This window comes from Coregonus lavaretus, assembly GCF_964263955.1.
Source record: "Coregonus lavaretus genome assembly, chromosome: 8".
Lineage (NCBI taxonomy): Eukaryota > Metazoa > Chordata > Actinopteri > Salmoniformes > Salmonidae > Coregonus > Coregonus lavaretus.
The window spans coordinates 43,876,579-43,901,016 of record NC_139995.1 but is presented as its reverse complement, the minus strand read 5'-3'; the positions used below and the strand labels follow the sequence as shown (position 1 = coordinate 43,901,016).

The 24,438-nt window shown below is 43.5% G+C and overlaps 1 protein-coding gene across 1 annotated transcript in view; it reads right to left on the bottom strand.

The window, feature by feature from the left end:
* LOC311134215 (calcium/calmodulin-dependent protein kinase type 1D-like) overlaps nucleotides 1–23,993 on the bottom strand; it is a 29,134-nt gene extending 5,141 nt beyond the window's left edge. Inside the window, exons 1-8 of the mRNA XM_084167825.1 lie at nucleotides 23,930–23,993; nucleotides 23,712–23,817; nucleotides 16,513–16,638; nucleotides 16,324–16,398; nucleotides 15,991–16,129; nucleotides 13,016–13,139; nucleotides 12,611–12,686; nucleotides 12,307–12,419 (exon numbers count right to left, since the gene is read on the bottom strand). Of these exons, the coding sequence (XP_084023951.1) occupies nucleotides 12,307–12,419; nucleotides 12,611–12,686; nucleotides 13,016–13,139; nucleotides 15,991–16,129; nucleotides 16,324–16,398; nucleotides 16,513–16,638; nucleotides 23,712–23,817; nucleotides 23,930–23,945 (775 nt within the window). The 5' untranslated portion in view covers nucleotides 23,946–23,993. The remainder of the gene's footprint in view (nucleotides 1–12,306; nucleotides 12,420–12,610; nucleotides 12,687–13,015; nucleotides 13,140–15,990; nucleotides 16,130–16,323; nucleotides 16,399–16,512; nucleotides 16,639–23,711; nucleotides 23,818–23,929) is intronic.
* Nucleotides 23,994–24,438: the final 445 nt, after the last annotated feature.

Sequence of the window (24,438 nt, the reverse complement as noted above, 5' to 3'; positions counted from 1 at the left end):
AGTGTTTTGCATTAATTAAAATACTAGTCTATTTTAGAAGACGTGTATTGACCTCTTTTTGTTCCTATACCAGATTTGAATTGACGCAACTTAACAATTGGTGACCACCGACGTGATCTGGTAGAGGGACTTCGCTGGGTATTGTCCGGCCCATTGGACATCTCTGTCATTGGACGGTGTGTTTCACAAAGAGTCCGGACTACTAAAAACAGGTAAGCAGACACCTATTGTTATATAACTAAAGTTCTGCACATTGGCTTTATCCAAATTAATTTTGTGAAACACCTGTTTGATGTAAGTGAACTAAATTATGAAACTATTATGAGTAGATAAGCACCATATTGTGACATGCAAACCTGTGGTGAATGTGATGTTAAACCATGGTACCATAGAGTATTGTTCCATCGGCAAGGTCCGTAACTACGGGGGTACGGCTAGGTTCGGGGAAAATACTGAAATCTATCGGCAAGGTCCGTAACTATGAGGGTACGGCTAGGTTCGAAGATACAGGGAATAATTGACTTAGTAATTGCTATCGGCAAGGTTCGTAACTACGAGGGTACGGCTAGGTTTAAAAAATTACACCGGCAAGGTCCGTAACTTCGAGGGTACGGCTAGGTTCGGGAAATTTTAGATAATACTAGCGACTGGCAAGGTCCGTAACTAAGAGGGTACGGCTAGGTTCAGCTGAGTATTTTTTTGATAGGGAGGAGGATAGTAGGCGAGGTTGAATTTGACAATGTAAAGGTAAAGATAATGAATAGTCAATATAACTAAATTGAAATGTATTGAACTGATATAATTAAACTGTAACGTTGATGTTTGACATAGCATAATACTGGTTAAATAATTAGACTGAAATAATTTGGTTTATCGTTGAAATATAAAGTAGAGAATATTTACATTTGCATTTTTGGTCATTTAGCAGACACTCTTGTCCAGAGCGACTTGCAGGAGCAATTGGGGTTGGGTGCCTTGCTCGAGGGCACATCGGCAGATTTTTCGCCTGGTCGGCTCGGGGATTGGAACCGGCGACCTCTCGGTTGCTGGCACGGTGCTCTTGGTTACTGGGCTACCTGCCGCCCCATATGAGTTTAAGGTTGTGCCGTTGTTTGATCATGTGATGGGGTTTGATGGGTGATCGGACCATGACTGGTGTGGTTATGGAAGTAATGTATAAATAGTGGAGAGCCAATAGGGGGCTCCATTGAACTATTATGTTTTGTTGGGCATTTCGGTGGCATGGGGTGGGGTCTGTGTGTATGAGTGAATTCGGCGGCTGGTATGGGTGGTAACCGGATACTACTGAGTGTTTGGTTTGGTGATGTTGAATGGAAGATTTGTAGCGTGGTTGGGGTTAAATAGAAAGACTCACTTATTCAATAGGGAATGGGTGTAGGGAGAGAGAGTTTTTGTGTTGCTGAATGAGGTGAGAGCTAGTGCGGTTTTCATTTATTGACGTCACTTGCTCTATGAACTGGAAGTATTTACTTTGAAAGCATCGCGGAATGTGTGGGGTGACTGACAATGTATGTAGAGGGTCCCTGGTTCGAACCCAGGTAGGGACAGTGGGTAAAGCTTTCGCATTGGGGCTATAGACCTAGATTACTACGTGGATTGAGAAATGTGAAAGGTTGAATTAGATAGCTTAAGTAGAAGTATTCTAGAAAGGTCTATGAAAACATGTTACAGGGTCCCCGCGCCTCCCCTGTTGTGTAGGAAGGAGCAAGGGGAGGGGTGAGAGATAGTTCAAATGATAGGAATATCATTAAATGTATGCTTATCAACGATAGCAAGTATTTGTTTTATTAATTAGGGCCTAATCAGAGAGAACAGTTAAAGAAATTGAATAGCGAACTGAAATGGCGATAGAGCTGTGAAAATTGAGTTGAGGACAAAGGAGAATAATTTATGGCTCTGTTTAGCGAAAAAAAAATAGAGACAGTCAAGCAAGTTAGATTGAGCTGTAAGATTTCAAGTAGAGGTCTAAATACTTGACTGAAAGGCAGTGCTTTGATGAATTCTAATTGTTATTACTTTATTCGATAGGTTGCTTAACACCAGTGGTGTATGCAAATAGTTGGTGAATTATAGAACGATCATTTATTTTCGTTACGGGGACCAGGGGATGCAAGGAGCTTTAGCTATTATGCTGAGGGAATAGCACCAACCTATAGTGGGTATTTTAAACTAAAGTAATGCAATAGGCTACAATTATAACATTATCAGAAAAAGGCACAATTTAATGTGAAATAGTTATTACAATTATTATTAATAGTTATTACAGTTATTATCATTGATCCAGTAATGATAGAAGGATAGTAGAGGAAAGGCAAGGGATTAAATCTCATTTAGGGAAAGAAGAAGAGTATGAAGATATATTAGGGAGAAAATACCATTAACTGAGGGATATTTAAAACGTTTAGCTGAAAAAGACAACAGGAATAATTTACCTTACACCCTAATATAGACATTAGACCACACCAGAAGTAGAGATGGCAGGATCACCAGTAGCAATCATGAAGAGAAGGTTCCCAGAAAATAGTGAAGATATTGGTAATATCTCTAACAAATGAGAAAAAGGACCAGAAAGATAGTAACTAAATGGCCAAAGGAGGGAACATTTGATGTAACCGTGATTGTATTGGCTAAAAAATGAAATATGACATTTACAGGGGGGACAGGAACAATAGAAGGGGAGACAGATTTTCCTAGGGGGTTGATCAAATAATTGATAATGGATCATTTGAGATGAGATCACATGTAGCAGATTTAGGGTAATCAATTAAATAATCATTGTATACTCGAGGAATTTTGAGTGGTTTTATGGATTAGTTATGAGGAATTAGATTGATACAAACAATTATTGATGGGTTAGGACTGGGGATATCTGTATCATGTTTTGTGTGTACTACCATCTTTAGATTACTGATGGTAATTGAAGGTTAACAAAATGTATAACCAGGAGAAAGAGATTAGCTTATCTCATTGGAATGTTGCCCAGGGCGAGGGGGAGCAGTAGTGAAGTTAGGCAGTGAGCTACCAAATCAAGTGGTTGTTGTTTTTCAAATTGGGTTTTTCAAATAAAAAACAACACACCTAGTATGATGGTTATAAAGGGTTGTTATGTTAAAATTAGGCAGTATTTAAAAATAAGGGATGTCAATTGGATGATACATTTCCCATATTACCTAAGTGATTGTTTAGGTAGGTGGTAATATTGACACATGAGCAAAACATGTGTCAAAAGGGGGATGGTAGGATTAAATAATAAATATATACGAAGGAGAGGACAAAATACTTTTAAAAAAAATATGTTGGATATATATATATATATATGGATAACTTGAGTTGCATCATAGTCTCGGTAATGGTCTTGATATGTCAAGATCCACCACCAATTACGCTATGCCCTTACCATTGTTAAGAAGTAAAAGAGAAGAGAAGCGACCCGACATACTGACCGTCAAGGACGAGTGGCCTACAAAATGGGAGTCAGAGAGGGGCAGACTGTCAGATTCAAAATAAGGGTTGGGGACGTAGCCAACGGGTGGGGTACATGTCAATAAGCAGCTTGGGATTATAAAATCCTATTATATTTGTGTTCGGAATTTTGAACCTTACAGCCCCTGTAACCGATGTATGGTGGGCGTGTGCCAGTAAGGGCAGTGTAAGGCAGACAATTCCAAAGGGGTGGCTAGATACATGCGCCCTGGTTCTACTGATTCAGCTAGTTAGAATTAGTCACCAGGAACCAAGGATTAAACAGATGTAGGAGGAGTTTTAACAAGAAGGAGAATAGCCCTATTTAGATGGATGCGATTGGGATACCAAGGGGGGTATCGGATGGATACCGAGCTATGAAACAATTAGGGGAAGGGTTTACTACCACGTTCTTTTGGTGGGTGACAATAAACAAAATTGTGAATTGGATTAATCATATCTATTACGACCAACAACGATTTATTGGCTAGACTAGGGATGCAACAGAAGGGATCTTTTGAACAATTATCCGCCATCTCACTCTTATGACTTAGTAAAAAGAGGTTGGCTCTAGATCAGGCAGAAAGGGGTGGTGTCTATAGAATGGTAAGCCATTGTTGTACGTTTATCCCTAACAATACCAGTCCTGACGGGAGTATCTCTAAAGCCCTGGTTGGTTTAGATAAACTATCAGCTGAAATGAAGAGCATGGCTGGAATGGAGGGAAATGGACTGTTCTCCTGGTTGGGGGAATGGTTTGGTAAGTTCGCATCATTGGTGGTTACTGGATTTCTGACCCTAGTAGTTGTGTTTCTAATATTAATGTGCTGTGCTGCCTGTGTAATTCCTTGTTTGAGAAAGTCTGTTACAGATGTCGTGCATGCGGCTGGTATGATGCCCCTCCTAGGGGCTCAAGAAGGAGATGCAGACAGTGAGTCTAGCTTTTGGAGGAAACTGGGGTTGACAAAGGATGACCCTTGGTTTGCTATTGGTGAGGTGGTGGAGTGACACCCTAGAGGGTGTCTAAAGGGGGCCAAAGTTTACTTCCCTGTTTATGTTTTATGCTTTATTAATCAAATTAACCATTGTGAATGTTTGTCTTTTCTTATGTGAAGATTTAAAGTTCCTGGGTGGCTGGTAGCCAACCTAGTACAAGTTGGGTGTAGATGGAAGAACTGAAGGCCTTTTTTTATTATCATTATTGCCTATTAATAAAAGTGTGATTCTTTTTGTTTGTATTGTATTTTAATGAGTGACACCCCAGTGGGTGTGAAAAGGGGGATTGTGGGAAATCATTCAATTATTTTTTAGATGTGCTGTTAGCTTAATAGGAAAGCATTAATGATTAAACATAATAGGTTTGTACTGTACTGATATAGATTGGTCAACATAACAAGCTGTGATTAATGTGAGGAACCATTAGGGGGTAGGATGAGATAAGACTTGTGTCTAACATACACACACACTGCCTCTTTGTTAAACCGCTCAAGGACATGTGTACTGCAAAAGTGCTGACTCTCTGGACAAGTTGCAAAACAACTAACACCTGGCAACAGTGAAGCGCCAAGGGCCTGGGACCAGCCTGTGCGCCAACGATAGGCTGAGTAAGTCTAAACCACGCTCAGTCTCTACTCTGATAGGCCAGCAGGGAGCGGGAACTATCTCTGTCAGAGTATTTAAAGAAGAACTTATGACAATGGCTCAGTTCTCTGACTACCCTGCGTGGTTTTTCAGTGGACCCGTATATACGAACATCATATTTACCATTGAAGTGTTTTGCATTAATTAAAATACTAGTCTATTTTAGAAGACCTATATTGACCTCTTTTTGTTCCTATACCAGATTTGAATTGATGCAACTTAACACTACTGATACAGCAATATTGCATTCAACCGCACCGGTGATCCACGCAGTGCAGAAAAGTGAAAAACATGTTTTAAGTTTAAATGTTACAACAACCTATAGCTACGTTTTTGTTATTTGAAGTTATTAAATACTTTTTGATTAGGGTCACAGCATATTATGCACATCTGCAAGCATAGCAGCAAAGGTTGGCCAAATATTATTTATGTATTTTGTTTTAATATGTAAAAATGCTATATACAGCATCCTATGTACTAGGGCTAACCCCAATTAGTCGACTGGTTGATTGTTTGGTTGTTAGGCTGTTGGTTGACCGAGATTGTTTTAGTCGAGCAGTAACAAAAAAAAAAAAATATATATATATATATATAGTACCAGTCAAAAGTTTGGGCACACCTACTCATTCCAGGATTTGTCTTTATTTTTACTATTTTCTACATTGTAGAATAATAGTGAAGACATCATAACTATAAAATAACACATATGGAATCATGTAGTAACGAAAAAAGTGTTAAACAAATCAACGTATATTTTATATTTGAGGTTCTTCAAAGTAGCCACCCTTTGCCTTGATGACAGCTTTGCACACTCTTGGCATTCTCTCAACCAGCTTACATTTACATTTTAGTCATTTAGCAGACGCTCTTATCCAGAGCGACTTCCAAAGCTGTCATCAAGGCAAAGGGTGGCTACTTTGAAGAATCTCAAATATACGTTGATTTGAGTGTGAGTGCATACATTTTCATACTGGCTCCCCGTGGGAAACGAACCCACAACCCTGGCGTTGCAAACGCCATGCTCTACCAACTGAGCTACACGGGACTACACCTGGAATGCTTTTCCAACAGTCTTTAAGGTCAAATAGCCCTTACACAGCCTGGAGATGTGTTGGGTCATTGTCCTGTTGAAAAACAAATGATAGTCCCACTAAGCACAAACCAGATGGGATGGCGTATCGCTGCAGAATGCTGTCGTAGCCATGCTGGTTAAGTGTGCCTTGAATTTTAAATAAATCACAAACAGTGTCACCAGCAAAGCACTCCTACACCATCACACCTCCTCCTCCATGCTTCACAGTGGAAACCACACATGCGGAGATCATCCATTCACCTACTCTGCGTCTCACAAAGACACGGCGGTTGGAACCAAAAATCTCAAATTTGGACCAAAGGACAGATTTCCACCGGACTAATGTCCATTGCTCATGTTTCTTGGCCAAAGTAAATCTCTTCTTCTTATTGGTGTCCTTTAGTAGTGGTTTCTTTGCAGCAATTCGACCATTGAACAGTTGATGTTGAGATGTTACTTGAACTCTGTGAAGCATTTATTTGGGCTGCAATCTGAGGTGCCGTTAATCTAATGAATTTATCCTCTGCAGCAGAGGTAACTCTGGGTCTTCCATTCCTGTGGCAGTCCTCATGAGAGCCAGTTTCATCATAGCGCTTGATGGTTTTTGCGACTGCACTTGAAGAAACTTTCAAAGTTATTGACTGACCTTCATGTCTTAAAGTAATGATGGACTGTCATTTCTCTTTGCTTATTTGAGCTGTTCTTGCCATAATATGGACTTGGTCTTTTACCAAATATGGCTATCTTCTGTATACCACCCATACCTTGTCACAACACAACTGATTGGCTCAAACGCATTAAGAAGGAAAGAAATTCCACAAATTAACTTTTAACAAGGCACACCTGTTAATTGAAATGCATTCCAGGTGACTACCTCATGAAGCTGGTTGCGAGAATGCCAAGAGTGTGCAAAGCTGTCATCAAGGCAAAGGGTGGCTACTTTAAAGAATCTTAAATATAAAATATATTTTGATTTGTTTAACACTTTTTTGGTTACTACATGATTCCATATGTGTTATTTCATAGTTTTGATGTATTCGCTATTAATCTACAATGTAGAAAATAGTACAAATAAAGAAAAACCCTGGAATGAGTAGCTGTGTCCAAACTTTTGACTGGTACTGTATATATTTATATATTTGCGCCCATTTCAGTGAACTAATCCATTGCGGAGGCCTAGACTAAAAGCCAATTTATGCTTAATTCGAAAATGTGTTAAAGGCCAAATTGAGCTCTGTACCGCATCGCCATGCACCTCCAAAATGTTGTAACAATGTGGAGGGCTCTGTATAGCTCCGCATTGACATGATTGGTTGACGGTAGGTGGGGGCGGTACATCCTGTATAAACACAAACTCACTTCCTTGACAACAGCTCTGCATTGCTCTGTGAAGTGCAAGAATGCCCTGACTTCTGCTGAAGCCATTCTTGCCCTGACTTCTGCTGAGGCCATATCACCATAAATGCTGCATGGCCATTGCAGACGTCTGATTGACCATGCGTCAGATGCACAATGCAATTCTCTCTTCAGAATGTGCTCTCTCCCGCCAATTTGTGTACATTCATTGTTTCATAACTTAATTGTGTGAATTGTTTGTGTTTGATTGTTAGTGTATATCTATTCCCCATTACATATATCACCAGTAGTACATTTACCGTTAATTCCTATACTTTCAAATCTACAATGTTTGTTACTTTGATTATGGTAATTTATTTTAATGTATTCAACATTATTATTCCAGTCTTCCTGTTCTCATTGGCGGAGTGGACACATTGTTTGCAGAGTGCACAACCTATGCTACACTTGTGAGAAACAAGTTTTGGTTTATTTAATTCCATTTATGAGTTTTGTCAATTTAGTCATCGTCTTTTGTTTGGAGCGCTCCTGTCAATGTTGAGTAAGGACACGCACGCACAGAAGTAGACCTATAGGCTACCTGGCCTGCGTGCAAATGTAGGCATATACAGTGCATTCGGAAAGTATTCACACTCCTTGACTTTTTCCACATGTTGTTACGTTAAAGCCTTATTCTAAAATTGATTAAATTACTTTTTTCCCTCATCAATCTACACACAATACCCCATAATGACAAAGCGAAAACAGGTTTTTAGAAATTGTTGCAAATTTATAAAAAAATTAATTAAATAAAAGTATTCAGTCCCTTTGAGCCCGAAATTGAGCTCAGGTGCATCCTATTTCCATTGGTCATCCTTGAGATGTTTCTACAACTTCATTGGTAAATTCTATTGATTGGACATGATTTGGAAAGGCACACACCTGTGTATATAATGTCCTACAGTTGACAGTGCATGTCAGAGCAAAAACCAAGCCACGAGGTAGAAGGAATAGTCCGTAGAGCCAGGATTGGGTCGAGGCACAGATCTGGGGAAGGGTACCAAAACATTTCTGCAGCATTGAAGGTCCCCAAGCACACAGTGGCCTCCATCATTCTTGAATGGAAGAAGTTTGGACCCACCAAGACTCGTAGAGCTGGCCGCTCGGCCAAACTGAGCAATCGGGGGAGAAGGGCCTTGGTCAGGGAGGTGACCAAGAACCAGATGGTCACTCTGACAGCGCTCCAGAGTTCCTCTGTGGAAATGGGAGAACCTTCCAGAAGGACATCAATCTCTGCAGCACTCCACCAATCAGGGCTTTATGGTAGAGTGGCCAGACGGAAGCCACTCCTCAGTAAAAGGCACATGACAGCCCGCTTTGAGTTTGCCAAAAGGCACCTAAAGACTCTCAGACCATGAGAAACAAGATTCTCTGGTCTGATGAAACCAAGATTGAACTCTTTGGCCTGAATGCCAAGCGTCATGTCTGGAGGAAACCTGGCACCATCCCTACAGTGAAGCATGGTGGTGGCAGCATCATGCTGTGGGGACATTTCTCAGTGGCAGGGACTGGGAGACCAGTCAGGATCGAGGGAAAGATGAACGGAGCAAAGTACAGAGATATCCTTGATGAAAACCTTCTCCAGAGCGCTCAGGACCTTAGACTGGGGAGAAGGTTCACATTCCAACAGGACAACGACCCTAAGCACACAGCCAAGACAACACAGGAGGGGCTTCGGGACAAGTCTCTGAATGTCCTTGAGTGGCCCAGCCAGAGCCCGGACTTGAACCCGATCGAACATCTCTGGAGAGACCTGAAAATAGCTGTGCAGAGACGCTCCCCCATCCAACCTGACAGAGCTTGAGAGGATCTGCAGAGAAGAATGGGAGAAACTCCCCAAATACAGGTGTGCCAAGCTTGTAGCGTCATACCCAAGAAGACTCGAGGCTGTAATCGCTGCCAAAGGTGCTTCAACAAAGTACTGAGTAAAGGGTCTGAATACTTATGTAAATGTGATATTTCCGTTTTTTATTTTGAATACATTTGCTAAAATTGCTTTGTCATTATAGGGTATTGTGTGTAGATTGATGTAACGTAACAAAATGTGGAAAAAGTCAAGAGGTCTGAATATTTTCCGAATGCACTGTAGTGCCCATTTGATACTTTCCGAATGCACTGTAAATGTGCCCATTTTGGAATCTGATAGTATTTCTGATTGGCTTAAAGCACCACCACTAATGACCTGTGGAGCTTTCAAAATAATGTTTTCTTCACCTCAAACAGCAAGTAAACAAAGTCTGTTTTTACATCCATTGAGAATTACAATAGTTAAAATCTTTCCAGCTCTCTCCCTTTCGATAACCCCTCAGCATGAAAGGGAAAAATGTAATGCTCTGATCCAGTGGAAACGTCATAAAATAGGCTTCTTATCAGTGCTTGGCTTGGACTGAAATAGGTTCTGGTACTAATTTTGGGTGCTGGTACTGTTTATATTTAGGTGCAGGAGCTCCACAATACTTTTGAGCTAATATTCTATAAGAGGAACAGAAGCTCGAGCAGTAGAACATTTGAGGTGCTGGTACTCAGACTGAGCTTCTGCCGAAGTCAAGCACTGCTTCTTATCCCTTGCACAAATAGCCTACAGCTGTGTCTGTCCCAAGCTCACTGGCAGGGAAACTCTGAGGGCCCAGAATATTTTATACAATGTTGCAAGTTCGCTAGCACAAGCTTCGGGCCAGACCCAAGTTAATAGTTGATACAATGTTTCAAGTTCCTTGCAGACAGGCCATGTGTAGCTAATATGATTTATACAATATTTATCTTTATCAGGATATTTTGTACCTGTAGGCTGCAATGTTTTTATTTGTTGGATTTATGTAGGTTATTTTTACATAGTTGGTAATGGCAATAGAAGTTACTTTTTATGTTTGTTTCATTGTCATTTAGATTTGGATAGAATTTTGATTAACCACATGATTTTGAGATATGACCTTATTATAAATTAAATGAAACTGTTTCACAAAAATGTGCATATGAAAACCATAACTGGCACGCAGATCGGTAGAAATAGTAAGATAAATTGGCATTCCACATGAGAAAGGTTGCCAACTCCTCGTGTAGCCTATTACCGGCAACTTCAGGAGAGCAATGGCAGAATCTGCCAAAGCCAGCAGGAGGAGAATAGTTGGGTCAGGTTACGTTTTTTTAATTCTGGTTATCTAGATCTCTGGCGCCCTCTTGAGGCATCAAACCGTAAGCTTAAAGCATCAGACAAGCTCAATGCATATAGTTGATTTTTTTTAAACACACAGGATTTATGGAAAAATACACATGAAAGAATTTCGAACAATCGATTGGTCGAAAGAACAGACGACTTTCGGTCGAGTAAGATTTTTTTTAGTCGGGGACAGCCCTACTATGTACATAAGTAGACATTATAAAGGGCCATATTTTTTCTAATAAAACAAATGCCAGTTTGGGTTGTAGTTGCAAGTTTTTTGGTAAAAACAAATAGGCTATGTCTGGCCTGCGAAGTAGTGTTTTTTTTATATGGTCCGTGCGCTGATTGAGTTTGACACCCCTGGGCTAGCGTATCTATTTACGTAGCAAGCTATTTATTTATCAAGCTAAAAACACAGAGCCTAACATTTGCTAGCTAGCTAGCTAGCTGCTGGGAGGATATCATGTCATTAGAAGAGTGGGTTAGTGACCGAACTTTCCCCCTCATATCGTTGTTTTTTGGCTACAGCTAGAGCTGCTGCAGGTGTGATTTGGTTAGTTAGCGAGAAATGTTAATCACTTCGCTAGCTAGCTACAGTATGCTGAACTTGAACGACTGTTATCCACAGTTAGCATATCTCTTAGTTGTCAATCAAATGTATTTGGCGTCGATCAAATGGGAAGGCAGGCAGGCAAGTTCTCATTCAGTTGTCAAAACGTGGGTTTGGACAAGCATGCATTGGCAGGCAAGCTGCAGAAGGATGAGCAGGCTACTATTCCCCATCATCTATCAGTGCAATTTTGACGGCCAACTAGCTGAAAAAGTTTGAGAGGGTTTATCTAATGTTCCCTCGTTAGATTTTAGCTCATCTCGCCCTAGCTAGCATTAATTGTTGATCTTGTTGTTGTTGATGTACATAGGCAACTGAGGGAGCGATAGCCTAACTTTTCATGGTTGTTTGATCACTAGGATTATGAAGTTCCCAAATGTAAGACTCTTGTGGTATTTACATATTTGCAGAAATCCATTCAGGTGTATTTTGTGGCTTCTGGCGAATGCGTTCTAATGATCTAAAGTTGCGCTGTTGCTACTGCCTGTAAACACACAGTCCAGTTCAAAGTGAATGATGGCAGGCCCGTGTGGCAAATGGCTTGTTTGAATATAGGCCTACTGTAGCTCTGATTGGCTATGGCGCGCCGGTCTGCATAGAATCCGGTCTGAGTAGACTCTGGAAACTTATATTTACTGCAGTGTCTATTAATTGTCCAAAAGCACGGACGCTTTCCCACTATATTGCTGTAGAATGTTCACAAATGCCTTACTCTACGTCATTCCCAAACATTCTATGAATTTATGAAAACATGAAAATGACCATGTGTAAGTGCTCGCTTGTCAGAAAATGTAAAAATAAAGTTGTCATATTCTTCCTGGGGGTGTATATGAACAGATTTTTATAAGATTTAATGTTGCTAAAATGCTGTCAGTTCCACTTTAAATACCCTTGTTGTTGTTGTTGTTGTTGTTGTTGTTGTTGATGTGGTGGTATTTGTCTTACCTGACTCAGAGATGTCATCCCAAAAGGGCGAGTGGAAAGCGTAGTCAGCCCTCATGATCTTAGCGAACAGACGTGTCTCGTTGTCCTCGAAGAACGGAGGGTAGCCGCACAGCCTGTCACACAGAGAGAGGGAACATAAAGTAGTTATTACAGAGTTAACATAGAGTTCATCATAGGATTACAATAACTTTTCCCAAAAGTTATATACAAATACCATCTCACAATGCAGTCATCCTGAGATTATGAAAGGGTCGAGAAGAGGTGCTGGCAGATATAGATCTAGAAGTACTAGATAGGCACTCACAGGATGTATGTGATGACTCCTATGGACCAGCAGTCCACTGCCTTGCTGTAGGGTTTCTGAGCCAGAACTTCAGGGGCTGTAGAGGGTCAAATATACACAGGATTAGATACCATGCTAATCCTCTCTAGCTGTGCAATGAAGCTTTACTCTCTATTTCAATGACCAACCATCTAACACACACTTGCTGCACGAGTGTGTCAAATTAAATCAAATTGTATTTGTCACATGCGTTGAATACAACAGTGTAGACTTTACCATGAAATGCTTGCTTACAAGCCCTCTACATCGTTGGGAAGGGATCGTAAGCAAGCATTTCACTGTAAAGTCTACACCTGTTTGCCGCATGTGGCAAATTTGATTTGATTTGACACACACACACAAACACACACACCCACAGAATCTTACCAACATATCCTGGCGTGCCGCAGGCTGTGGACATCACTCCGTGGTCGGACATCTTGGACAGGCCGAAGTCACTGATCATGATCTTGGAGTTCTCGTCTGAGTCGAAGTACAGCAGGTTCTCTGGCTGCTCTCACACAGAGGGAGAGAGAGGGGGAGAGGGTCAACAAGCGGCAGAGGAACTATTCTCTCAGCATGGTATACAAAAAATAGATGGGTAAACACTGATCGCTGTTCGCTGTGAGAAAAACTCCCTATACTTTCAATGCATTTTCCAGTAAAAAGTGGGTAACCGCTCGGGCAAAAAATAAAGTGCGTAAACAGTGTATACAGTTGAAGTCGGAAGTTTACATACACTTAGGTTGGAGTCATTAAAACTAGTTTTTCAACCACTCCACAAATTTCTTGTTAACAAACTATAGTTTTGGCAAGTCGGTTAGGACATCTACTTTGTGCATGACACAAGTCATTTTTCCAACAATTGTTTACAGACAGATTATTTCACTTATAATTCACTGTATCACAATTCCAGTGGGTCAGAAGTTGACTGTGCCTTTAAACAGCTTGGAAAATTCCAGAAAATGATGTCATGGCTTTAGAAGCTTCCGATAGGCTAATTGACATCATTTGAGTCAATTGGAGGTGTACCTGTGGATGTATTTCAAGGCCTACCTTCAAACTCAGTGCCTCTTTGCTTGACATCATGGGAAAATCAAAAGAAATCAGCCAAGACCTCAGAAAAAAATTTGTAGACCTCCATAAGTCTGGTTCATCCTAGGGAGCAATTTCCAAATGCCTGAAGGTACCACGTTCATCTGTACAAACAATAGTACGCAAGTATAAACACCATGGGACCATGCAGCCGTCATACTGCTCAGGAAGGAGACGCGTTCTGTCTCCTAGAGATGAACGTACTTTGGTGCGAAAAGTGCAAATCAATCCCAGAACAGCAAAGGACCTTGTGAAGATGCTGGAGGAAACAGGTACAAAAGTATCTATATACACAGTAAAACGAGTCCTATATCGACATAACCTGAAAGGCCGCTCAGCAAGGAAGAAGCCACTGCTCCAAAACCGCCATAAAAAAAGCCAGACTACGGTTTGCAACTGCACATGGGTACAAAGATCGTACTTTTTGGAGAAATGTCCTCTGGTCTGATGAAACAAAAATAGAACTGTTTGGCCATAATGATCATCGTTGTGTTTGGAGGAAAAAGGGGGATGCTTGCAAGCCGAAGGACACCATCCCAACCGTGAAGCACGGGTGTGGCAGCATCATGCTGTGGGGGTGCTTTGCTGCAGGAGGGACTTAGATGGCATCATGAGGAAGGAAAATTATGTGGATATATTGAAGCAACATCTCAAGACATCAGTCAGTCAGGAAGTAAAAGCTTGGTCGCAAATGGGTCTTCCAAATGGACAACAACCCCAAGCATACTTCCAAAGTTGTGGCAAAATGGCTTAAGGACAACAAAGTCAAGGTATTGGAGTGGCCATCACAAAGATCTGACCTCAGTCCTATAGAAAATGTGTGGGCAGAACTGAAAAAGCGTGTGCGAGCAAGGAGGCCTACAAACCTGACTCAGTTACACCAGCTCTGTCAGGTGGAATGGGCCAAAATTCACCCAACTTATTGTGGGAAGCTTGTGGAAGGCTACCTGAAACGTTTCACCCATGTTAAACAATTTAAAGGCAATGCTACCAAATACTAATTGAGTGTATGTAAACTTCTGACCCACTGGGAATGTGATGAAAGAAATTAAAGCTTAAATAAATCATTCTCTCTACTATTATTCTGACATTTCACATTCTTAAAATAAAGTGGTGATCCTAACTGACCTAAGACAGGGAATTTTTACTAGGATTAAATGTCAGGAATTGTGAAAAACTTAGTATAAATGTATTTGGTTAAGGTGTATGTAAACTTACGACTTCAACTGTATGTACTGATGGTATAGTAATGTGTGTGTAAAATACATTTGGCATGGCATATTGTATATTATAATTTTTTATTAATTTTTTAGCTACATTAAAATGTACTTTGACCCTTATTCTACCAGGTAAGTTGACTGTGTGTGTGTTTCTTATTATTATTGTACCAGAGGGGTATCCTACGAAACAAGCTAGAGCTAACCAGCTTCAGTTAGCTTCACATTCCAGCTCAGGCTTCATCCGTACTACAACGGTGGATTAGCTTGTCGGCCTGCCGCTAACTCTAGCAGGCTTGTAACTGCTCTTCATTGAGACAATGCTGAAACATCAATCCATGGGCGAGTCAATGCCACATTTTAATTTGTGCTGAAATCAAAATGAAATAAAAGTTATCTTGCCATTGTGTCTGTATTGTATTACTTATCGTTAATGCCGTATTTGGTGTGCTTTGGTGTGCTTATCAATGCACAAACACCTTTTTTCCCACTATCAATATTACTTTTTTATTAAGGCATACAAAAGGGTTACATTGCATGAAGTTTAAAATGCATTCTGTCATTACTAAATGTGTAATGTGATATGTTTTTACATTGCTATTTTTTTACACAAAAAAACCTTTTGATTAATAAAATATTTAATCTGTCATCTTTCTCAAATGAAGGGGATGATGACGCAATCTTTGCAAGAGGGAGGGAAGAGGGAGGGAATCTGATTTCATTGGTCCTCAACTCGCGTCGTTTCATTCAGGGTATGTGGAGTTAGCCGTGAGTTAGCCTGCCCCGGAGCAGGTTAGTTCTGAAAGATTTGTTGCCATAGAAACGTACCTGGCTAAAAAGTGAGCCACTTTCATATGACTGGTTATCCGGAGTTGAACTCAGAGTTGAACAAAGGTACCGCGCTAACTCCTCAAACCTGCTTCGTAGGATACCCCTCAGGTAAATTGACTGTCTGTGTTTATTATTATTATTATTATTATTATTATTATTATTATTATTATTATTATTATTATTATTGTACCAGGTATGTTGACTGTGTGTGTAACATACCTTGAGGTCCCTGTGCACTATGCTGTTCTCGTGAAGGTAGTTGACAGCTTGCAGTACTTGGCGGACCAGCTGGCTGGCGTCCTTCTCTGTGTACACCCCCCGATCTATGATACGGTCAAACAACTCTCCACCAGACACCCTAGGAAAGAACACACACACATCAGAATCTCCCCACCACCACCACCATATTCACCATCATCATCATCATAATCATCAGCCTTTACAACCCTTATTAAACACCCTACTGATACAGCAAGTTCTCTAAAACAGTAACATTTATCTGTAGGCTAATACATGTATTTAGCTTATGTAGTGATAATGGTTTGCACTCACAGCTGCATGACGAGGTAATAGTGTGTCTGAGTCTCATAGAAATCTTCCAGTCCAATCACATTGTCATGCCTTATCCTGAGAGGAGGATTGAGAGATATGTGATGTTAGCTTGTTCAGGTGTGAGAGTGTGTAAGAGTATGAGTGTGTGTGTGTGTGTGTATGTGTGCGTGCGTGCATGCGTGTACTCACTTCTTCAGCACAGCGATCTCGTTCTCCAGTTTGCTACAACTGAGGTGTTTTTTCTTCAGACACTTCAGGGCATACAGGTTTCCTGTCTTCTTCTCTCTCACCAAATACACCTCTGAGAATGAACCCCTACACACCCACACACAGACAGAGAAAAAGGTTATAGCAATGTCCATTTTCCAAACCAGAGGTTTTAGCTCTAAGGTCAATGAACCTTTGGAGCTTTAGGTTCCATCAATTTGTGGATTTCTGAGATTAACTCCAGGAACGATTCTAGCCTCTCATCGAATGAACTACTTGTGTGTGGGCCAACGCGGTATGGAACGAGGGAGGTACCACATTGGAGAACTACGGGGAGTTTGCTCGCCTCTTTCGGGCCATTTTTGATCACCCGCCTGAGGGTCGAGAGGCGGGCGAACGACTGGTTCATCTAAGGCAGGGGACGAGGACAGCTCAGGACTACGCGCTGGAGTTCCGGACGCTGGCAGCGGGGTCCGGGTGGAACGAGCGGGCCCTGACAGACCATTTCCGGTGCCACCTAAGGGAGGACGTCCGACGGGAGCTAGCCTGCCGGGATGCCATGCTATCGTTATCCCAACTGGTGGACATGGCCATCCGGCTGGACAATCTGCTAGCAGCCAGAGGACGTCCTGGTAGGGGTCTGCCCGTTCCCACTCCGGACGACTCTGACCCCGAGCAGATGGAGCTGGGAGGAGCCGCCGGACGAGAGAGCGCAGGAGGACAGCGACAGTGCCACTCTGGTGGCACGAAGGGACAATCCACCTCACGTCACAGTCAACGTTCTTTTGGGTCTGGAGGCGGTAGGCAGGGTACTCACGCATCACCCCAGGTAACGAACACCCAAACGTGTTCAGAGCCCTTTGCGGCGCACCGTACTTTATCCATCTCTTTTCCAGATCACTTGGTAGGTTCCTAGTGTAAGGCGCTAGTTGATTCAGGTGCAGCTGGGAATTTTATGGACATGGCATTTGCACACTGTCAAGGCATTTCATTGGTTCCCCTAACCATTCCACTCCCCATCAGAGCACTAGAAAGTCGACCATTAGGGTCCGGGTTGGTTAAGGAAGTTACTGTACCAGTCCCTATGATTACGATTATTGAGTCTCCTGCTTACCCTGTAGTCTTGGGTATCCCGTGGTTAGCCCTTCACAACCCCAATTTCTCATGGCCGCAGAGGGTTCTTACGGGGTGGTCGCGTGAGTGTCCGGGTAGGTGTCTAGGTGTTTCAATTGGTGCGACCACGGTGGAAAGTCCAGACGGTACCCCCACGGTGCGCATTCCCCCCAAATACCATGATCTGACGCTCGCGTTTTCCAAGACGCAAGCGACTAAATTACCACCTCATCGGGAGGGGGATTGCGCGATAAACCTTAGAGTAGACGCTGTACTTCCCAGGAGTCATGTGTATCCCCTGTCGCAGGCTGAAACGGAGGCTATGGAAATATACGTCACCGAGTCCCTGCGCCAGGGGTATATACGTCCCTCCACTTCACCTGCCTCCTCGAGTTTCTTCTTTGTGATGAAGAAAGATGGCGGTTTACGCCCGTGCATTGATTATCGACCACTGAATAATGTGACGGTACGATTTAGTTATCCTCTTCCCCTCATTCCTTCAGTGATTGAGTCAATGCATGGGGCCCGTTTTTTCACCAAATTAGACCTCAGGAGTGCCTACAACCTGGTGCGTATTCGGGAAGGGGATGAGTGGAAAACAGCATTCAGCACAACCTCGGGGCATTATGAATACCTGGTGATGCCCTACGGTTTGATGAATGCTCCATCCGTTTTCCAGTCCTTTGTGAACGAGGTGTTTCGGGACATGTTTGGTCGTGGTGTGGTGGTCTACATTGATGGTGTATTCCGCTACGCCCGCTGAGCATGTGTTCCTGGTTTGCAAAGTACTGGTCTGACTGCTGGAAAATGATCTTTATGCCAAGGCAGAGAAGTGTGAGTTTTTCCAGCAGTCAATCTCCTTCCTCTGATATCGCATTACCACCACAGGTGTGGAGATGGAGGGAGACCGCATTGCAGCCGTGCGTAATTGGCCGACTCCAACCACGGTAAAGGAAGTGCAGCGCTTCCTTGGCTTTGCCAACTACTATCGAAGGTTTATTCAGGGTTTTGGCAAGGTCGCAGCTCCCATTACCTCCTTGTTGAAGGGTGGGCCGTCCCGGCTCCGCTGGTCTGCTGAGGCTGATTTGGCATTCAGTAGATTGCGGGGTCTGTTCACCTCAGCCCCGGTACTGGCTCACCCCGATCCATCACTACCCTTCGTAGTGGAGGTGGATGCGTCCGAGGTAGGGATAGGAGCTGTCTTATCCCAACGCTCGGGCACGCCACCCAAGCTCCTCCCCTATGCCTTATTTTCTAAGAAGCTTAGCTCGGCGGAGCAGAACTACGGCGTTGGTGATCGGGAGCTGTTGGCTGTTGTCCGAGCTTTGACGGTGTGGAGACATTGGCTCGAAGGGGCGAAACACCCTTTCCTCGTCTGGACAGACCACCGTAACCTGGAGTACATTCGGGCAGCGAGGAGGCTGAATCCTCGCCAGGCCAGGTGGGCCCTCTTCTTCACCCGGTTTGATTTCACACTCTCATACATCCGGGTACGAAGAACGTGAAGGCAGACGCACTGTCTCGGCTGTATGACACAGAGGAGAGGCCCAGAGACAACACCTCCATACTCCCGGCCTCTTGCATTGTGGCGCCGGTAGTATGGGCGATGGACGCAGATATAGCGCAGGCATTACGCACAGATCCATCTCCACCGTAGTGTCCAGCTAGGCTGCAGTACGTGCCTGCGCTTATCCGTGATAGTCTAATCCACTGGGCACACACGTCACCCTCCTCTGGTCATCCAGGTATCGGTCGTACAATGCGCTGCCTGACCGAGAAGTACTGGTGGCCTAACTTGGCTAAGGACGTGAGGGTGTATGTTTCCTCATGCTCAGTGTGCGCCCAGAGTAAGGCACCTAGGCATCTCCCAGCGGGTAAGCTACAACCTTTACCAGTTCCACAACGACCATGAGTATTGATTTTCTCACTGATCTTCCCCCCTCCCAAGGTAACACCACGATCCCGGTCGTTGTGGACTGCTTTTCAAAGTCCTGCCGCCTCCTTCCTCTGCCCGGTCTCCCCACGGCCCTACAAACTGCGGAGGCTCTGTTTACTCACGTCTTCCGGCACTACGGAGTACCAGAGGATATAGTGTCCGACCGAGGTCCACAGTTCACGTCTAGAGTCTGGAAGGCGTTCATGGAACGTCTGGGGGTCTCAGGCAGCCTGACCTCTGGTTTTCACCCCGAGAGTAATGGGCAGGTGGAAAGGGTGAATCAAGATGTGGGTAGGTTCCGGCGGACCTACTGTCAGGACCGGCCGGGGGAGTGGTCGGTGTTCCTGCCATGGGCAGAATATGCTCAGAACTCTCTCCGCCACTCCTCCACTAACCTAACACCCTTCCAATGTGTTTTGGGGTACCAACCGGTCCTGGCACTGTGGCACCAGAGCCAGATCGAGGCTCCCGCGGTGGATGACTGGTTTCGACGCGCGGAGGAGACTTGGCCAACGCCAACGTCAGAAGGCCAACGCTGACCGCCACCGCAGGGAGGCCCCGATGTTTGTACCGGGGGATCGGGTCTGTCACGACTTCCGCCGAGGCTGCCCCCCCTCCTGGTTCGGGCAGGCTTCGGCGTTCGTCGTCACCGGAGTACTAGCTACTGCCGATCCCATTCTCATCACTCCACTTGTCATGTCTTGTCAATTACACACACCTGGTGCTCATTCCCCTAATTAGTATGTGTATAAGCGTTCCCTCTGTTCCCCTTGTCTTTGTGAGTGATTGTTTGTTGTGAGAGCGTGTAGCTCGGTTAAGCTACTATTCTTAGTGTTTATGCCAAGGTGGATGTTTTCCCTTGTTAGTTTCATTTTGACGCTTCTGTATTTTACCTCCTGCGCCTGATTCCTTCCTTCACACCTCGTCACATTACTGCTCCAATTAAACCAATAAGCGCTATAGACAGAGTGGAATGGCTCGAAAACAACCCCTATTTGCAGATAGCCCTTTGGTGTTTACCGATTGGAAGGAACTGGGTAGGTGTAACCAATGGCGGAAGCTCCCCTACACACTTTGGAAGGCTACTAAATAATAACATGTTTTAATGCCACATACACCGGATAGGTGCAGTGAAGTGTGTTGTTTTACGGGGTCAGTCAGTAAGAGCAAATTAGGGTTAAGTGCCTTGCTCAAGGGCACATCGACAGATTTCTCAAGTTGTCAGCTCTGGTACGCGAACGAGCGACCTTTCGGTTACTGGCCCAACGCTCTAACCACTAGGCTACCTACCGCCATGTACTGTAGGTGGAGTCACCACCACCCAGCCTCACTTGCCAGGCTCATAGCTGACACACAGATAGGATTGAGACGAGGGTGGCCCAGATAGAGGCTCAGGTATGGCCTGTGCTAGTGAGGCCTGTGAATAGCAGCAGGGCAGGACTAGCGCTCAAGCACTTTACATAACCCAGCCTGAAGCTCAGGACAGGGACCCCTGAGATGATTGATTGATTGAGTGATTGAACTGATTAGATAATTTAAAGTAGTAGGCTGCTCAAGCCGGAGACAACATTACATACACAAAAAATTATTGCGGATAAAAACACAATAAAGGCCGGAGGCTTATTTCCACTGTGGTCTTCATTTGTTCATTGTGTCTGTTTGTCTCTGTCTGATCTAGCACAGTCAACCCTGGATGAACCCTGAGAAGGCTATGGGTGGGTATTTTCTTCGTCAGACCAAACAAACACCACAGCCATAACATGATGTCAGGAGAGAAGTTAGTGTTAATGCGTGGGAGGGAGCCAAAAGGATCCTAAGTCTCAAAACGGATCTACCCTCCATCTGCTAATTGCCCTGTTTGAGGGAGACCAAGGTGAGGGTAATCCTCTGTTTGGCAGACACTCTGGGCCTGACCGTAACATTCCGACACCTGTGATATTGATGCAATGAGTGTGTCTGTGCCCAAAGACATCACTGTCTGGGAGAGACAGACATACAGACAGACACAACAGACACAACCAGACCTGGGTTCAAAGACTGCAGTATTTGTTTTCTTTCAAACACTTTGATTGAGCTTTCCACTTCGCTCCCTGGTGAAATGGGACCAATTGAATAGTTCCAAAAGTGCTAATTCCTCTCATCTGGTACTCCTAGCAGGCTCCATCAAACACTTAAAGTTTTTGAAAGAAAATTATACTAATTGAAGCCAGGTCTGATGAACACACACATACAGATACTTCAATTCACACTCAAACTCACGCACAAACTCACGCACGCAGGCACACTCATTCCCTCACGCAGTAAACACACAGACACACAATCCCAGACCCCTAATCCTATAAAAGAGTTAGGATGTTCCTGCACTGTAATGACATCATTGCTCACCTGCCTGGCTCACACCTCTCTCAACGTCAGCCTCTCTCATTCACAGCCAGGGATGTTCTGGAATATAAGCTGCTTGAGGAGAGGCTTAGGAGTTGAGCAGGAATCTGATAAACAGGCCAGGGGCCAGCAGACAGAGCACTCTGGACAACTGGACAATGCCATTTCTTCTATTTGATTTCGCAAAGCACAACAAACTCTGAAACAGTCATAAAGCCCTCTTATACCACACATACTGTACATTCACACGCATGGACTTACTGTATAAACACACACAAACACCAGTGTTTTCCTTATATGCACCCCCCCACCCCCCCCCACCCCACCCCCCTCCCGCTAACTCTGCCACTGCTGCTGAAAAGAATCCTAGGAGAAACACTGCAAACACGAATACACCCACACATGCACACGCCCATAAGCTTACATGAACATACGCACACACACACACACACACACACACACACACACACCCAGGCTCATACACACTCAACAATACATGTACGCTCACACATTGGGCAGATATTGGTCAACGATTTTTACTCAATTTTGCAATGTCCTGTCCTCTTTTGGTTACTGTTGCTATCTCATCTCAAAACTCTAAAGAATTGTTAGTTTTAGAATTCCTAGTTTAACCGTATCTAAGGTGAGAGAGGCTGTATGGTGTGAGCGCCAAGTGGTCCACTTCAATTGATAAAGAAGACCTGCCCTGACATGGGTCCTGATAATCTGATAATCTTGGTGGAATGTTCAAGCCCGTCCAGGATTATAGTGCCAAACTAGGATCCTTCTCTGGAAACCGGTAAAGTAGGTCTCCTGGAGATCCACTCAATCCTGTAATAATGGCCCTTTAGTCTGAGTTAAGAAGGTGACAAGAGTCGCTACCCAGCAACAAAGGCCCATTGAAAACAACCAAGCTAAAAATGCCTGCCGTGCATCACCCAGGAAGGTTCTTCATATTAGATGATGTGAGTTATCCAAAAAGCAGAGGCGTCATGCCCATAGCAGGCACGTGTCCCCTCAGATTTGTCCTGTTTATATATATATTTATTTATTAAATGTTTTTGTTGTTGTTAGCTTTAGCTAACCCAGATAGGTTCCCAATCTCCCAACATCATAACTAGCTACAGTACCAAGAGGCCATTTCAGGCTATCAATCAAGTTAGAGTAGCTAGCTTGTCTAACTATTTTAGCTGTCATGCCTGCTAAATGACTTAAATGTAAATGCTGGCAAGCAGTTACTAGATATACTGAATAAGATTCACATTCCTTTCAATCTTTTACCCAGGTTTTAGCAGAGATGCAGAGAAGCCTATTTAGTTCCTTAAAAAAAAAGAAAAAACTGTCAGGAGGATACAGACAGCTCAAGAGGTATGCTTAGATATAAAGATAAATTAACATATATATTTTTTTTACATAGAATTAAGCATAATGATTATGGCTCTAGATTGTAGGAAAAAGCTGCTTCAGGTGTTTGAAAAATGCCAAATTCACCAACTTCCCCCCCCGGACCACCGCCCTGCCATACTTTATGCCCCCTCAGATTTTTGGGGTGCATGACGGCCCTGCCCAAAAGTAAAAGTGCTTTACGTTATAAATGTAAAACACAGTAATGGCTTGAGGCACAGAAACAGAGTTAAACGGAAATTCAAACCTAGACACCAAGGTTTGCCTTCAGAGTCCCCTTAGAATGATTAAGTGGTGGTTTTAAACACTGTGACCTGGCTCTAATCATATCAGACAAAGTACTTACGATCCCAGCGCTTGTTTGAATTCGAACACATCTCTGATGTTGTTGGTGACTTTCTTCCAACTGCAGGTTATTTCTTTGCGACCCATGTTGTCGTCACTGCAGGCTCCTGGAACAGACAGACAGACAGACAGACAGACAGGCAGGTTTACTCTTCTGTCTCGTTAAGACTGGGCTGTCTTAGATGTATATACATTAAAAAAATTAAAGACAACCCTCACCACACATAAAGAACATGACCAAACACTTTGGGCCAGTGTTTCACAAATGGCGGGTGGGTACTGGGGACCGACCCACTGATAGGTCACAGCCAGTTCCTCTTGGGTCACGTCTTAGGACTAATATGGCTAGACACATCGTTTGGGCACAAGAAAGTTTGAAAGGCTTCAAGTAGCTCACAAAGCAAAAAAGAATTGCCGACCATGGCTTTGGTGGATATCTCTGTTAGGTACTGTCATTTTGTATGCACCCGTTTTCCTTACATAAAAGCTTGCATGTTCAGTATGAGGTCAGTCATGATTGGGCTAAGCTGGTTTGTACCTATTACTTACAGAAGGCCCAAAGGGGTGCAGGATTAGTGCTATGATGCCTACTGATGGTTACTTTTCTACCCTCTCCCTCCCCTCTCTCTCCTTTCTCTGCCAATTCAGGAAACAGATTACTGCTGATTCCCTGACAAACCCCCCAAAATTGGTCGACTTATTATCCTGACCTTCACGAGGCCGTTGTT